Genomic DNA, 16,252 nt, shown 5'->3' with positions numbered 1-16,252 from the left:
TTTATTTTATAAATAATAAAATTGAATCAATGAGGCTAGACTGGCTTCAATATGCTATACCATTAATGTTTATTTTTTTATTTTATTTTATTTATTTATTTTTTTAGACAGAGTCTCACTCTGTCACTAGGCTGGAGTGCAGTGGTGTGATCTTGGCTCACTGCAACCCCCACCTCCCGGGTTAAAGCGATTCTCCTGCCTCAGCCTCCCGAGTAGCTGGCACTACAGGTGCACACCACTATAATGTGTAATAAGCTATTCACCTTCACAGTCACTTCTAAATATATTGAAAGCAACCTAAAAATAAGAAAAATTAACATTTATGTATTTACAGTAGCCAATATACATTTTATGTATTGTAAACACATTTTATGTATTTACAATAGCGCTTCATATTATCAGAAATATGATCAACTTCTCTAAATTAAAATTTTAAAATTAACTAGTTAAATATTTTATAGCCCAGTATTCCATAACAACTGCATCAAAAGATTGTTAGAATTACGCTAATTATGCAATAGTGATAAACACTACCACCAAATCAATGCCGGTGTCCAACTAGCAAAAGACTATATTTACCTGCATAGTCTACTTAAGGAAAGCTAGGAAAGAACACTGAATTTCTTTTCTTAATATTAGATAAATTGTTTTTCTATACCTCAGCTACATGAAGAGGTGTTGAGTGGCAGTTATCAAGACGTACTCCCTGGAAATAAGTTGCAGTTACTTCAGTGTATTTTTTCATGTGTGCCCAGAGAAAAGGACAGTCCTCTGGTTTATTCCCATAGCGTAATTTAACACTGTCTCCCCAGCAAATAAGTTCTCTCCTTAGGTAAACTTCTGAGCCTGTTCAGAAAAGAGATTGCTTTCAATAGTTCAAGAAATAAAATGAAAACAATTACTTCACGGAAACACTGATTTTAAATTGCTTTGATCATTTCTGCCACGAATGATACATTGTTTAAAACTGTATCTAAAGTGGTATGAGATAATGTTTTAAAAAAATATTAATAATTTATTTCTCATAGCTACTCTGAAAAAACTCTAGCTTATAGTCTCTTCTAAAAATTTGTCCTCATTTCAAAACCCAAGTCACTTCATAAGGGAAAACAGAAATGTTAATATCATAGGCCTTTCAAAACCATAGTTCTACCAAAACATTTAAAGCTCCATTTCCACCCTCCTACTTATTTTGGCAACAGGTTATATTAGATCCATGGCATACAGCAGAATGGCTTGATTTTGTTTAGAATGGCTGGAAAAAAGAGGGCAGAGATACTTACACCCAAATTTATACTCTTAAAAAAAAGCATAAGATTTTTTAATAAATTTTGATGTCACTAAAATAGACTCCCAGTTTTGAAATGTTAAAAAATAAATAAATCAATGAGTTCCTGCAACATTCTTCCTGGTAATGAAATAGCTATAGAAAAACAAGACACTAAGAGTGAGGGGGGACCTCAAACCATTAGGTTCTAGTTTTTAATTGCCACTGAAATGTCTTAATACCTCTGGCCAATGAGTGAAAATATCTCTTATCGCAATGTAATTGTAATAGCAGTGGTTTCAAACTTGTTTGTAAAAATGCAATAACATTTTGTCCAAATAAAAGCTTACATAGACCCACAATATAGAAAACAGATACATAAAAGTTATTCTGTTTGAGAAGATAAAAGGTAGGAAGGCAAAGGAGAGGAAAGAAGATGAACTTATTATTTGTTGACTCCATGTTTTCTTTCTCAAATTGTATGTACCTCTGGTACCTTTATTGGTGAAATAGTTTAAAAACCAATAGAATAATGGGGAAGAAAATCAATAAAGCAGATTTTATTTTGACCTTGCCATGAACTATTCTTTCCCTATCCATAGAGAAGTTAAAAATTACATACCTGGTTCAGCAAAGTTTCGAAGAGGATCATCTCCCATTACCCATCCATTGTGTGCCATCAGAAAACAAGCTTTATTTGGGAGATGAATCATAGACTCTTCCATGGAGAAGTCCATTTCTTCAAATGGGAAAGTAAAATACCTATGAAAATATAATTAAATATTAAATCCATACAAAGAAACTCCTTGGAGAGAATATAAATTTGCAACATTAAAACTAAACTTCTTCTCTAACGAATAGAATAAAATTAGTTTGATGCTATTTATAGAAAAAAAGTTCAACATAGGTCAAAAATCTTCAATAGACTTTTTGAGTAAATCTAGAGGATGTGAGAAACAGGGAGTTAACACAACAGCATAGCTGGCTAACATTTTAAATAATGTTTAAAACTTCATAAAATTCTTTTAAAAAATCATTGAGGTGGCCAGGCATGGTGGCTCACGCCTGCAATCCCAGAACTTTGGAAGGCTGAGGCGGGCGGATTACCTGAGGTCAGGAGTTTGAGACCAGCCTGACCAACATGGGGAAACCCCGTCTCTACCAAAACTACAAAAATTAGCTGGGCATGGTGGTGCACCCCTGTAGCCTGGCTACTTGGGAGGCTGAGGCAGGAGAATCGCTTGAACCCAGGAGGCAGAGGTTGCAGTAAGCTGAGATCACGCCACTGCACTCCAGCCTGGGTGACAGAACAAGACTCCATCTCAAAGAAAAAAGAAAAAAAAATGAGGCATTGATGTTACTTTGCAAAGACATTTTAAAAAAAGACTCAAGTAAAGTTATGCAAAGGCTTTTACTACACTCTAGTTGCCCAACCTATGCTTCATGTCACTTACAAAGTAAGGAGCTAGATGCTTGCTTAAATTGATTAATATTGAATTTATCACTAAGTATGCAGTCCTCCAGAAACATTAAAGTAAATGATAACTATAAATTGGTTCATACTGATGACAGTTTCTCTAACAAAATATTTGCCTAACAAAATGAGTTAATATTAAGCCTATATCCAAACCAAAACTTCTATTTCAATTTAAGAAATGTACTGAAGTCACATGTTAAAGAAAACATTTAGGTTAATTTCAGATGTTAAATACAATTTTCAATGTTCAACCATCAATAAGAAAAAAAAAAACAAAAATGCAACACCTGGTAACTAAAGGATGCTTTCTAGTGACAGGTCCTAGTTTTGGACCATGGCCAGCCAGTCGTTCATAAAACACATTTCCCAAAAGGCAATTAACTGCCTGAAAAACATTAAATTGTGTTAGATCATCATCATCATCAAGACAACAAAAAAATAGTAATAAGATGCAAGGAAATGCAGCAGTTCAAAAATAAGTAAAACCTGTTCCTGATGGTAGTTAATGAGTCGATGCTTCTCTGAATTTAATTCCTCAATTCTCTTATGAAACCAATTACAGCATTCTTCAATTGCTGCTGGCCCATTGCTAGAGCAGATGGAGAAATGCAGATATAGTATTTAATGGCTTTACAGGTTCTACATTTAAAAACTTTCTAACAAAGGTCACAGAAACCTTAAATATATTCATCAGGATTTCAATTATGGCTGATGATGTTTTCCAATTGTAAAAATGTTTATATACAAATATAGAAACATGGCCCACGCACAGAAAAAGTGGGAAAATGTCATGTGTTGAAATAGTAGAATTACAGTGAATTACTTTATTTCATTTTCTATTAAGCGTTTTTAATAAGTAGTATGAAAATCATACTAGCCATAAAGGTTTATAAGTAATATTCTTTATTTCACAGAAAAAAACACATTACATACTCATGTGGTATGAAAGTCGTTAGTGCAATGTTCATATCTACAGTACAGCCAAACCGTCTGTATTCAGGATCTTGATTAATCTTAAGATGTTGGTTTGGATCAGACTTGGTTACTCTCCTATTTTCTAAAAGAAAAAAAGATGGTATCTTAAATGCAACTATCCACAAAGATTATAACTGTCACTATTTTCTAATTTCGGGCCTATAATTTTTTCATTGAAAATAAAACAAATATTTCACAAGTATCCTTCTACCTCCTCCCCTTCTCATCTTGCTGTGCGCGCGCGCGCACACACACACACACACACACACACACAAGGCGTGTGGAGAAAGAAACACAGAGAGACAAAAATAACATAAAAGAAAGACACAAGGATTCCTATCAATTCAATCCCAGCACCACTTTTCTGCCTACGTCAGCATTCACTTATTCTATTCTATTCTTTCTTTTTTTTTTTTTAAACACATTAAGGACTTTAGTGGAACGTGTTTTCCTCCCATGTGCTACCAAATATTCTAACCTCAGGAGTTCTTTTTCAAGATTGCTTTCAAAGTTTGCTTCCTAAAGTCTTATTAACAACCTGACTTTCTTTGTGTTCTCTAAAAGAAGCACACAGGCTTAATACTTTCTTTCCCTTTTCATCAACCATATTCCTTAGATAACAACTTAAAAATTAAAAGGGAAATAAATGGTTTTGGGGAAATTTTCACTCTTTTCTGGAACTTGTTTATAATAAAATTAAGAACTGGTACAGGATTGTCTCCATTGAACTTGATTTTATATTAACTAATTAATTTGCATCTGGCTTATTCCAAAGAGACTTTGAAATGACTTATAAAAACACAAACAAAAAAACATAAAATAACGGGTTTCCATAGTGTAGTGGTTATTCATGTTTGCCTCACAAAACAGCATAAAATACAAATCGATTCTTAAAATCCAGTTTCTAAGGTTCATCTGCAAGAGTAAATATATGAAAACTGCTGTGGGCACGGTGGCTAACACCTGTAATCCCAGCATTTTGGGAGACTGAGGCAGGTGGATCACCTGAGGTCAGGAGTTCGAGACCAGCCAGTTCGAGACCAACATGGAGAAACCCCATCTCTACTAAAAATACAGAATTTGCTGGGTGTAGTGGCACATGCCTGTAATCCCAGCTACTCGGGAGGCTGAGGCAGGAGAATCGCTTGAATCCAGGAAGTGGAGGTTGCAGTGAGCAGAGATCATGCCACTGCACTTCAGCCTAGGCAACAAGAGTGAAACTCCATCTCAAAAAAAAAAAAAAAAAAAAAGAACACTGCCAAGAAATGAAACGCTTGAAAAACAGAAAAAGCTATGCCATCAGTATAAACTTTAGTATTTAGTATTTAGTCTTTAGTATTGATAGAATAAAAGAGATGGATCAGTGGAAGAGCACAGATAACAGATGTATATTTTGTGTATTACCATACACTATGAAGTATTACAGTGGTACTTCAAATCAGTATAAAAGGATGGATTTTCAACTCAATATAATTTTAAAAATACAGATCAAGTTAAGTATCTTCTTTATATAATATACAAAAATAAGTTTCAGGTATATTAAATATTCAAATGTAAAAATACAAATTAGAAGAAAAGAGAATGTTGATGGAAGGTCTTTCCTAAGCATAATATAAGATTGGAAGCCATCAGAAATTGAAAAGTTTGACTACATTGAAAAAAAATATCACCATAAACAAGAGTTGAAAGATCAAGAGCATACTAGGAGGATATATTTGAGGCCCGTGTAATAATCAATAATAATGTCAATATAAAAAACAGACAACTCAATAGAAAAATGAGAAGAAACATTAACGGCAATTAATGGAAGAAATATAAATAGCTAATTAACATGTAAAAATATACTTCATTAATAAGCAAATAAATGTAACTTAAAAGGCTGGGCATGGTGGCTCACGCCTGTAATCCCAGCACTCTGGGAGGCAGAGGCAGGTGGATCATGAGGTCAAGAGATCGAGACCATCCTGGCCAACACGTTGAAACCCCATCTCTACTAAAAATACAAAAATTAGCTGGGTGTGGTGGCGCATGCCTGTAGTTTCAGTTACTTGGGAGGCTGAGGCAGAAGAATCACTTGAACCTGGGAGGTGGAAGTTGTAGTGAGCCGAGATCACACCACTGCACTAGCCTGGTGACAGAGCGAGACTCCGTCTCAAAAAAAAAAAAAAAAGAAAGAAATGTAAATTAAAATAAGGTATGTTTTGCCCGATTGACAAACATGATAAAGGTTAACGATATCTAATGTCAGTGATAATATTAAGTTGGTATAACTTGCTGTGAAAATAAATTTATTATATTTGAAATCTATATACGCTTTGACTCAATAATTCCATGTTTAACAATTTATCCTTCAGATTGACTCACGTAAGCAAGTAAACATAACATGCACAGGGATGTATTTTCTGCAGTACAGCTTACGAGACTGGAAGTTTATCCAGGGAAAGGACTTTGTTCTGTTTACCAATGAATCCTCATGGCTGGAGGAATGTCTAGCACACAGTAGTATGTGGTTCAATGAATATGCATTGAATGAATGAATGAAAATGAAAATCTGGAAACAACCTATCAAAAAGGCTAAATAAATTCAAGTACTTTAAAAATAGCATATTGCTATAGAGGTTAAAAGAAATAATTAGCTATAATAAATTTATATTGTCAACTAAAAGAACAAGTTGTTGACGGTTTACGTTCGTCTTATTTGCATGTGTAAAAATAATATAAATATAAAACTTATGTACATACGATATATAGAATTACATACAATTATATATCAAATTGAATTTTTTTCAAGAAGAGTCTTAAATACAAGAAACAATATGTAGTAGCTGAGATGTGGGTTTCGGGAGAGAGGAGGTCATACATTCTATTTTCTTACACATTTGAACTATTGGGCTTTTTCTCTTTACAATAAGCACATATTATTTCATGTAAATAATACAGCTTACTGGGGGAAGGGAAGATAAGAGGCCCTTTAGTAAAATGAAACAGGAAGAAAGGTTAATATTAAAAATTCCTGTACAAAGGTGCTACACAATTGCAAAAGTTGATGCATGAAGCTGACTGAGTATCCTAGAGCTCATTCTACTTCAAAGGCACTATTTCTGAGTCCTACTCTAGTTCTCTGGAAGAGAAAAAAATATTTATTTTAAGATCTTCTCCAAATCCTCACTGCTAGCTTGTCCTATACGAAATGCAGATAGCTCTTAATAATCCTTTCTAATTTGTCTCCTACAAACCCTACTTTCTCATTTCACCTATTTTTTCCTACGCTATTTTGTTGGGGGCACATTACCTTCTTGATTAGTTATGTCCTTAACAGAAGACTCACTTCGTTACCTTTTGTTATCTCGCCAATATCTGGCTTCAGTATCACTAGTGGTTAGGTGGCCTTAATAGTGGGGAAAATCAGTTGGAAGCCCCTCTATGTCAGTTAAGATTCTTACTATAGATAACAGGAGACTATCACATCTCTCAGTTTCAAAACTTGTTTCAAGCCATTCTCAGCTGAAATAACCTTTCTACCTACTTCCTATTCATACATATAATAACTATATACTGGGTTCCACAAACTTCTGAGCATTCTATGGAACTAACAGTAAGATACAGTACCCAGGGGAAATAATTGTGTTATGTGTTATTATGACGTGCCCTTTAGATGTCTCTGCTAACTCTCAGCTTACAGAACCACAGTTTTATAATATCAACAATAACACAAATATCATACAATGACATATGTAATAATGACATTACGCAAAAGAGTTTTCCCTTTATAATATCAAATTTCTTAAAATTGATAGGAACATTCTAGCATATATCCTTTACCTTGTGTAAGAAGTCCTCTAAATTGCTCAACTGCTTTGTTGACGTCTACTTGGAAAATTCCCAGAGTTTAAGCTTTGGAAAATATCCTCCCAAATCATTTTCGGATGGACTGAAAAATGTCAATAGTTAAAAAATACATATATACATATATTTATTTAAAATCATTTAACCAAATACTGTTTATCATATTAAAATACAGATTCTAAGTAATTTTCAAACATATATTTAATGTGTACTTTAGAAATTTTTTCTGTTTTAGTGTGATACTCCTCTGTACATACTGACATTCATATGGTGATCATTTTCAATCAAAGCAGGTATTCCCTTTTCTTTGTATTTCCCTTCTGCAACATCACAGGAAAAATGCCAAAGTGCTCTGTCTAAAACCCAGGCAGGTTTTAAGTGTGGAGAATTCACAAGATTATAGGCACATTCTGGATGTTCCTGGATCCATTTACTATTAGCAGCTGAAGGAAAAAGGAGACATAAAGGAGTATCTCATAATTAAATTGAAACTGTATCTATGTTAAGTTTAGAGGTGAAATAAAATAGAAACATCTACCACTCATTTTTTTCTGTATTAGACATCAATATTTTACAATGATACTGTTATAGGAAACATTTTTTCTTTGGTTATGGTATCCTATCATTCGCTTCACCATACTTTTTTGTTTTAACTTTAATTCTGCTTAGAAAATCTGATGAAACAAAAAGCAACTCTCTCATAGGTAATACTTTTGTATGGCTAATCCTAAAGCATTAATGAAATATGTTGTTTTGGTAAGTTGGATAAAAGCGAGGCTGAGAAAGTGCTAAAAGAAATATGCTCAAGGAATATGAATGTAGCTTATAGTTCAGAATCAGAATCAAGAGTTTGGCAAAGTATTCCAAATATTTACAGCATTGAAGATAGTTTGTTTTGGCCAGGCATGGTGGCTCAACCCCAGCACTTTGTGGGAGTGGAGGTAGGATAGCCTGCAGGAGTTCAAGACCAGCTTGGGCAACACAGTGAAACCTTGTATCTATTTATTTAAAAAAAGATATTTGTTTTAATTTTAAAATTAAAAAAATGAAAGTTACATGGAATTTGTTTGATTTTAAAATGGACTAATTATCCCTGAATTCATATTGAAGAGCATGAGTGATTAATGTACATAAAACAAAAAGTAGTAACAATTACTGAATATTTACCACATACCAGAAATTGTTCTAAGCAGTTAAATATGCCAATTTATTATTCCTCACTTCCTACCACACAAATTAGGACGTATTGTTAAGTTCTCTTAACAAATGAGGAACTGAAGCACAGAGAGTTAAGTAACTCAGCCCAAGTCATACAGTCAGGAATTAACTTGGCCAAGTCCCTCTTCAGAATGTGCAATCTTAACCACATTGCTCTGCTGCTGAAATGAATGTGTTCATGCTTCATTCACTCGGCTGAGCACTCTTATATAATTTTAGAGTCATTATTATTTCTAGTTTCAGTCATTTATTTAGTAAATCATTTATTTACTTAGTATTTATTCATACCCATAATAAACACTCAGATGAAGAGAGGCTATGTAAGGAGCAGAGAAGTTGTAATAAAAGTTAAATTGGTAATTCTCAAAACTTGCATCAAGATAGTTCCTCCAAGATTCATCAACACAATCACTGAAATTCAAGGTATTTTTCAAAAACACAAAATGTAGTAATAACTTATATCCAAATAGGATTTTCACTTATAAAGAATAAATATTGGGCTAGGTGCGCTGGCTCAAGCCTGTAATCCCAGCACTTTGAGAGGTCGAGGAGGGAGTATCACTTGAGCCCAGGAGCTGGAGACATCATCTAGAGGCAACAGCTGGACGCAACATAGTGAGACCTCATCTCTACAAAATCTTTTAAAAATTAGCTCAGCATGGTGGCATGTGCCTAAAGTCCCAGCTACTCAGGAGGCTAAGGTGGGAGGGCTGCTTGAGCCCAATGAGTGGAGGCTGCAGTGAACTGAGATGGTACCACTGCACTACAGCCTGGGTGACATATAGAATGAGACCCTGTCTCAAAAAGAAAAGAATAAGTACCAATGCTGCTCTCATTCATTCATTTAGTTTTGAGACAGAGTCTTTCTCTGTCACCTAGAAGTGCAGGAGTACAGTGGTGCAACCATAGCTCACTGCAGCCTTGAGCTCAAGTGATCCTCCTGCCTCTGCCTCCCAACCAGTCAGGATGACAAGTGTATACCAACACACCCAGCTAATTTAAATTTTTCTTTTTTTTGAGACAGAGTCTTGCTTTGTCACCCAGGCTGGAGTACAGTGGCACGATCTCGGCTCACTGTAACCTCCACCTCTTTGGTTCAAATGATTCTCCTGCCTCATCCTCTGGAGTAGCTGGGATTACAGGCACCCGGCACCATGCCCGGCTAATTTTTGTATTTTTAGTAGAGATGAGTTTTCACCATATTGTCCAGGCTGGTCTCGAATTCATGACCTCAGGTGACCCATCCGCCACGGCCTCCCAAAGTGCTGGGATTACCGGTGTGAGCCACTCCATCCATCCCCAATTTTTAAATTAGCAAAATCCTAAAACTGTTTCTTTTCTCAATATTTTGAAACGAAAATCAACTGTAAAATGAAAGAATTCTAAACAACAGGTAGTGAAAATATTTTTTTCTAATTCTACATGAAAGAAGAGTCAAACTCCAAACTATGTTTTAACACACATCAACATTAAGAAATAAATATGGACTTTTGGAGTGATGCAGTAAGAAACTCAATAAACACTATCCCTAGCAAAACAATTTAACTGGTGAAAATATTTTAAAAACAATCATTTAGTCCCTGGAAATTATCCTAGGGCATTCAGCATAAGGAGAAATATTTATTTTTTATTTTTTATTTTTTTTGAAACGGAGTCTCGCTCTGTCGCCCAGGCTGGGGTGCAGTGGCCAGATCTCAGCTCATTGCAAGCTCCACCTCCCGGGTTTACGCCATTCTCCTGCCTCAGCCTCCTGAGTAGCTGGGACTACAGGCACCCACCACCGCGCCCGGCTAGTTTTTTGTATTTTTTTAGTAGAGATGGGGTTTCACCGTGTTAGCCAGGATGGTCTTGATCTCCTGACCTCGTGATCCGCCCGTCTCGGCCTCCCAAAGTGCTGGGATTACAGGCTTGAGCCACCGCGCCCGGCTATATCTTTTAAATGTTTGTACCAACTAGAATTCTTGTTCTTTACATAAGCAAAACAGTGTTTTCCAAACTTTTCTACATTGTAGCATACATGCAAGATAACATTTGTAAGGTAAACTGGGTTAAACCCAAAGCTGCTCATGGCCAGGCTTTATCAGGCTAGGCCAGGCCAGGCTCAGCTCCTCTGACAGGTGAGGGGAGGAACCATTTCCTCAAGGATCGCTAGCTGGAAAAATCTGATATATTTTAATAGAATTATATATCACTAAGGAATCTTGGGAACCAAAACAGACTAACTTTAATCAGCTCTTTTAACATGTAGAAGACATAATTTCCAGATACACCTTCTCAGAGTTTACTAATAAGTTTCTCTCCAAATAATAGAAGTCATTTCGTTTTTTAATATATGCTATAGCACTACAGTACTAGAGCTCCTGCTAATATAGGATCCATGTGTTACTTAAGAAAGTATTAATAGAGTAGTCCCCTCTTATCCTTAAAGGATACCTTCCAAGACTCCAAGTGAATGTGTAAAACCATAGATAGTATCAAACCCTACATATATATTTTTTGATATTTTGTTTTTTTGATCTGATAGCTGAGCAGGCTATTCAGTGAGTCATGGGCAGGTAGTGTTTACAGCATGGATGCACTGGACAAAGGGATGAGTCACATTCCAGGTGGGAGAGAGCAGGATGGCATGAGAGTTCATCATGTTACTTAAAACAGCATGAAAATTAAAACTTATGCATTGCTTATTTCTGGAGTTATTCAATATTTTTGAAATGTGACTGACTGCAGGTAACTGAAACCTCAGAAAGCAAAACTGTGAATAAGGGGGGACTACTGTACTCTAAGTTGAAATATGTGATCATTATGTTCCTTCTATAATCACTCTCCTGTATTTATAAACATCAGATGCAAGATACGTATATATTGACTTTATCCTCAATTAAGAATGTTTTCTTTGAAAGGAAAAATACTAATTTTTTAAATGGAAGGACACCTAATCATCATTTGTGTTTTTAAAATTTATGTTAGCCCCTTTCCTTTCCCTTTCTTTCGTCCCTTCCCTTCTCCTGTTTGTGTGTGTATGTGTGTGTGTATAAATTCTCATCAAAATTAATAAAGGCAGTCAATGAAGCTCATACCAGTATGATTGTAGACAACATCAGTAATACAAATAATATTCCATTCCTTTTTTAATTTTTCCACTAGCTGTCCAACATCATTCCAGGTATACTTTCTATTAGGTCTTGAAAAGTCAGGATTTAATTCTAACTGATTGGCAAGGGAGTAGGATGACCTAGATAGTCCAAGAGTCTGCAATGGGGTAAAATGAATCATGTTGTAGCCTGCAAAGCAAAGAAAAACTGCTGTAAAAACAAACAAACAAAACCAGCCTAAAATGAAGAAAATATAAATTTAAACTTTCTTAATTATAAATAGCAAGGCAAGCATGCTACTAAAAAAGAAGTCAAACACTTGGGTTCCAATACCAAGAGTTTAACAGACTTTAAGCAATTTATTTAAATCTTTCAAGATATCAGTGTCCTTATATACAAGACAGAGATAATGAGGTAATATTTGAAAAAATTCACACACACTGCCTATTAGAAAATTTATATACTTACGTGTAGTAAATCTATCTTCTACGAGTATATCAACATATGTCTTTCAGCTACTTTTAATGTTCCATAGTACTTGTATTTTGTTTTAGTTATGTCAGTGAACTTCTCATTCCTTTCTTCATATATTATTCAACTTAAAAAGCAGAAAATTAAAATTGAGATAAGGTGCAGTGGCTTGCACCTGTAATTCCAGCACTTTGGGAGGCCAAGGCAAGAGGACTGCTTGAGCCCAGGAATTCAAGACCAGCCTGGGCAACACAGTGAGACTTTTGTCTCTACAAAAAATAGATCAGGCCAACTGCACTCCAGTCTGGGTGACAGAGTGAGACCTTGTCTTAAAATGTATATATATGGCTGGGAATGGTGGTTCATGCCTGTAAACCCAGCACCTTGGGAAGCTGAGGTGGGCATATCACTTGAGGTCAGGAGTTTGAGACCAGCCTGGGCAACATGGTGAAACCCCATCTCTAATAAAAATACAAAAATTAGCCAGGCGTGGTGGTGCATGCCTGTAATCCCAGCTACTAGGGAGGCTGCAACACAGGAATTACTTGAACCCAGGAGGCTGCAATGAGCTGAGATTGCACCACTGTACTCCAGCCTGGGTGACAGAGTGAGACCCTGTCTCAAAAAAAAAAAAAGAAAAGAAAGAAAAGAAAAAAGAAAAAATTAATATTGCCTTTGCTGAAGAGTAAAATATAACTTAAGTTTCATTTTGCTCTTGATATGTATGATAGCACATGTCTTCTACACAAAAGATGGTTAAGCAATGCTTGTTGAATTAAAATGATATATAATGATAAGACATTTTCCTTCACTTTTCAATAGCTTACCTCTGATTTTTACATGGTAAAGTCTTAGAAATGGCAATTGTTTCATTATGGAGTTCCTTCATTTCTTAAGCTGAACCACAAAATTTGCCATTTTTATAGGTTAAAAATGGTTAAGTATCAAAAATTTAATATGGGCTGGGTGCAGTGGTTCATGCCTATAATCCCAGCACTTTGGGAGGCCGAGGCAGGTGGATCACGAGGTCAGAAGTTTGAGACCAGACTGGCCAACATGGTGAAACCCCGTCTCTACTAAAAATACAAAAATTAGCTGGGCTTGGTGGTGGGCACCTGTAATCCCAGCTACTCGGGAGGCTGAGGCAGGAGAATCATTTGAACCCAGGAGATGGAGGCTGCAGTGAGCCAAGATCGCACCATTGCACTCCAGCCTAGGTGACAGAGCAAGACTCCATCTCAAAAAAAAAAAAAAAATTTTTTTTTAACATATGGTTCTGTCTACTTATATTACCAAATATAATAAGAAACAAAATTAAACGTACAGGCAAAAAGATATGGTTTGGATTTGTGTCCCTGCCCAAATCTCACTTCAAATTGCGATCCCCAATGTTGGAGGAGGGGCCTGGTGAGAGAAAGCTGGTGGATTTCCCCCTTGTTCTCATGACAGTGAGTGAGTTTTCACAAGATCTGGTTGTTTAAAAGCATGTAGCACCTCCTATTTTGTTCTCTTCCTCCTTCTCCGGCCACGTAAGACGTGCCTGCTTCCCCTCTGCCTTCTGCCATGACTGTAAGTTTCTTGAGGCCTTCCCAGTCATGCTTCCTGTATAGCCTGCAGAACTGTGAGTCAAAACTCTTTTTTTTTTTTTATCAATTACCCAGTCTCAGGTAGTTCTTTATAGCAATGAGAGAATGGACTAATACACAAAACTTTTGAAATCTGTATCACAAAGGATAATTATGTTTTTTTTAAATAAGAAAAAAGAAAGCAAGCTGACATTACCTGATTCTTTTGCAACCCTAAGTCTGCTTTCCCATTCATCAAAAGGTCCCAAACACTTCGCTAAAAATGTCTGAAGAGTAACACAGTCCAAGGGTAGCATATGATTATCAGCACCAACACGTAAAATGGGGTCCACAACTATGTAACCTCCACCACTTTTCTCATTTCTAAGGGAAAAAACAAAACAAAAACTTTTCAGTCATTGATAGAAAAAAAGTCCTCATATAATATAGTCTGACTCTAACTAAAAGGTTAATTGTCCCAAATAAAATATATTTATTTCTAAGCACATAAAATCATTTTAAAAGTTGCAACAAAACTTAATGGAAAAGCTACTTTTACCCTTTCACAATGGACATAATTACATGTATAATACACAAAATATCCAATAATGTTGGTTTAATGAAAAATAAGTATACTACAACCTATCAGTAATAACAAGGGCATGCAAATAAACAGCAACCTATAATCAGATTGCATGAAATGACTACAGTTTTTAAGATGTTACTTAAAATACATTTACATGATACTTTAGCTCTGCAATGGGCCATACAATTACCTCCTAGAAATCAAAGAATATTCCATTTGCATCTCAAGGAAGCACTATAAAAATTGCACTGCTGTGGTTCATACAGTAACATTTACAAGTTAGGTAACTTCAAATTACAGAATAAATTAACTTTTTTTTTCTCGCAAACAAAACACCTGACTTACCCTTGAAGGAAATAATACTGAAATGAACCAGATTGTTGCAGATTAAGTTTACAGTATTTATCAGAATCATCTTCTCTTTCTGTTGGATTTTCCCAATCCAGAGAACGGAATTTTTGTCTATTAAATGTTTCTCCAGGAAATGGGTAATTTGTAAACACGGTAACTGCTTTTCCCTGTAAAGTTGGGCCTAATCGGAACTGTAGTTCAAACCCTAAATAAAAAGCACATTTTAATAAACTCATTGTAGGACTTAAATTACCATGATTGAAAAAATACATGTTTTATTTAAAAAACCTTGATTTTTCAATTATGTTTAACATAACTCCACAAACCTAATGCTGTTTTGGCACTACTTTGTATTCCAATTTAGCTGAATTTCATATTTTAGCAAGTATAGTAAACATCATAGAGCTGTCTGCTCTGTAATGTCTCTTTCTCCTTCCCCTGGAAACTCATTCCCATTCACATAGCAACTCTGGGATGTGCAAATTCTTATACAACCCCATTTACCATGATCCCCCATCCTCAACCCTGAATTAAGTACTCAATGGTGGGCATCTGAGGAGAGACCTTCTCTAGTATTTTTCCAACTGCAACAGAGAAAGCTGGTTTCTCTACAGTGTCAGAAAGTATGTGATAGTATGTAAAACTTGGGAGCTGCCATGGGACAATTATCTCATCATACTGAGAAAGCTAGTCTTCACTGACAGAAGTCAACCTCTACAGAGGCAGAATTCAGGATTCTAACAGGAGTTCTGAAGGCAACTGAACCCGATTGATGTCTGCTCAAGTCCAGTAATGTGCTAATAAAGATTTAGCAACTGACTAGGGTGGTGGGAACCTCTGACTTGGAGTATTTGCTGAAATAATCCCGACATGGACAACCTTCAGCTACCAACACGACAATATTGAACGTGGAAGTGGGAAGGGATATGCACAATCAGCTCTTGTGAGCCAGCATAAGCACCTCCAACACACTACTGCCTATATCCCTATGCTTCATGGTTTAGTTATTAAAGCTGTTCTTGTAATCCTGAGAGCCAATGCATTTATTTCTACTTTTGCCCAAGTTAGGTTATTTTTTAAAAGACATACCTTAGACTCGTGCACTGTGCTACAAGTATTTTGCCATAAGAGAAAACAAATAAGCACATTACAGTTAAAACTGTACTGTGAAAGAAATGTTTTGGTTGGTTTAAAGCAGACTTTAAACTTTCTTTATAATTATTAGACTATGAAAATACTATGGTCAAGTCTATTAGAAATATTATACATATAAATGTTAAACATGAATATAACTTTCAATTAATAATGGGCAATAATAACTGATGAGGCAGGGAAGTTTAGTTCCACTGAGTAAAATCTTTAATATCTACGGAATTTCTTTGAGAGGAAAAAAACTTTTATATA

The 16,252-nt window shown here is 35.5% G+C and overlaps 1 protein-coding gene across 1 annotated transcript in view; it reads right to left on the bottom strand.

The window, feature by feature from the left end:
* AGL (amylo-alpha-1,6-glucosidase and 4-alpha-glucanotransferase) overlaps window positions 1-16,252 on the bottom strand; it is a 72,308-nt gene that overhangs the window by 45,732 nt on the left and 10,324 nt on the right. The window contains 12 exon segments of the mRNA XM_017865141.1: window positions 659-846; window positions 1,890-2,029; window positions 3,032-3,129; window positions 3,231-3,333; window positions 3,678-3,801; window positions 7,542-7,598; window positions 7,601-7,624; window positions 7,627-7,650; window positions 7,823-8,008; window positions 11,861-12,064; window positions 14,129-14,295; window positions 14,843-15,053. Of these exon segments, the coding sequence (XP_017720630.1) occupies window positions 659-846; window positions 1,890-2,029; window positions 3,032-3,129; window positions 3,231-3,333; window positions 3,678-3,801; window positions 7,542-7,598; window positions 7,601-7,624; window positions 7,627-7,650; window positions 7,823-8,008; window positions 11,861-12,064; window positions 14,129-14,295; window positions 14,843-15,053 (1,526 nt within the window).

This window comes from Rhinopithecus bieti, unplaced genomic scaffold (assembly GCF_001698545.2).
Source record: "Rhinopithecus bieti isolate Rb0 unplaced genomic scaffold, ASM169854v2 scaffold_78620, whole genome shotgun sequence".
Taxonomy (NCBI): domain Eukaryota; kingdom Metazoa; phylum Chordata; class Mammalia; order Primates; family Cercopithecidae; genus Rhinopithecus; species Rhinopithecus bieti.
Note: the sequence above shows the minus strand (reverse complement) of the source record. Positions and strands in the feature narration are given on the sequence as shown.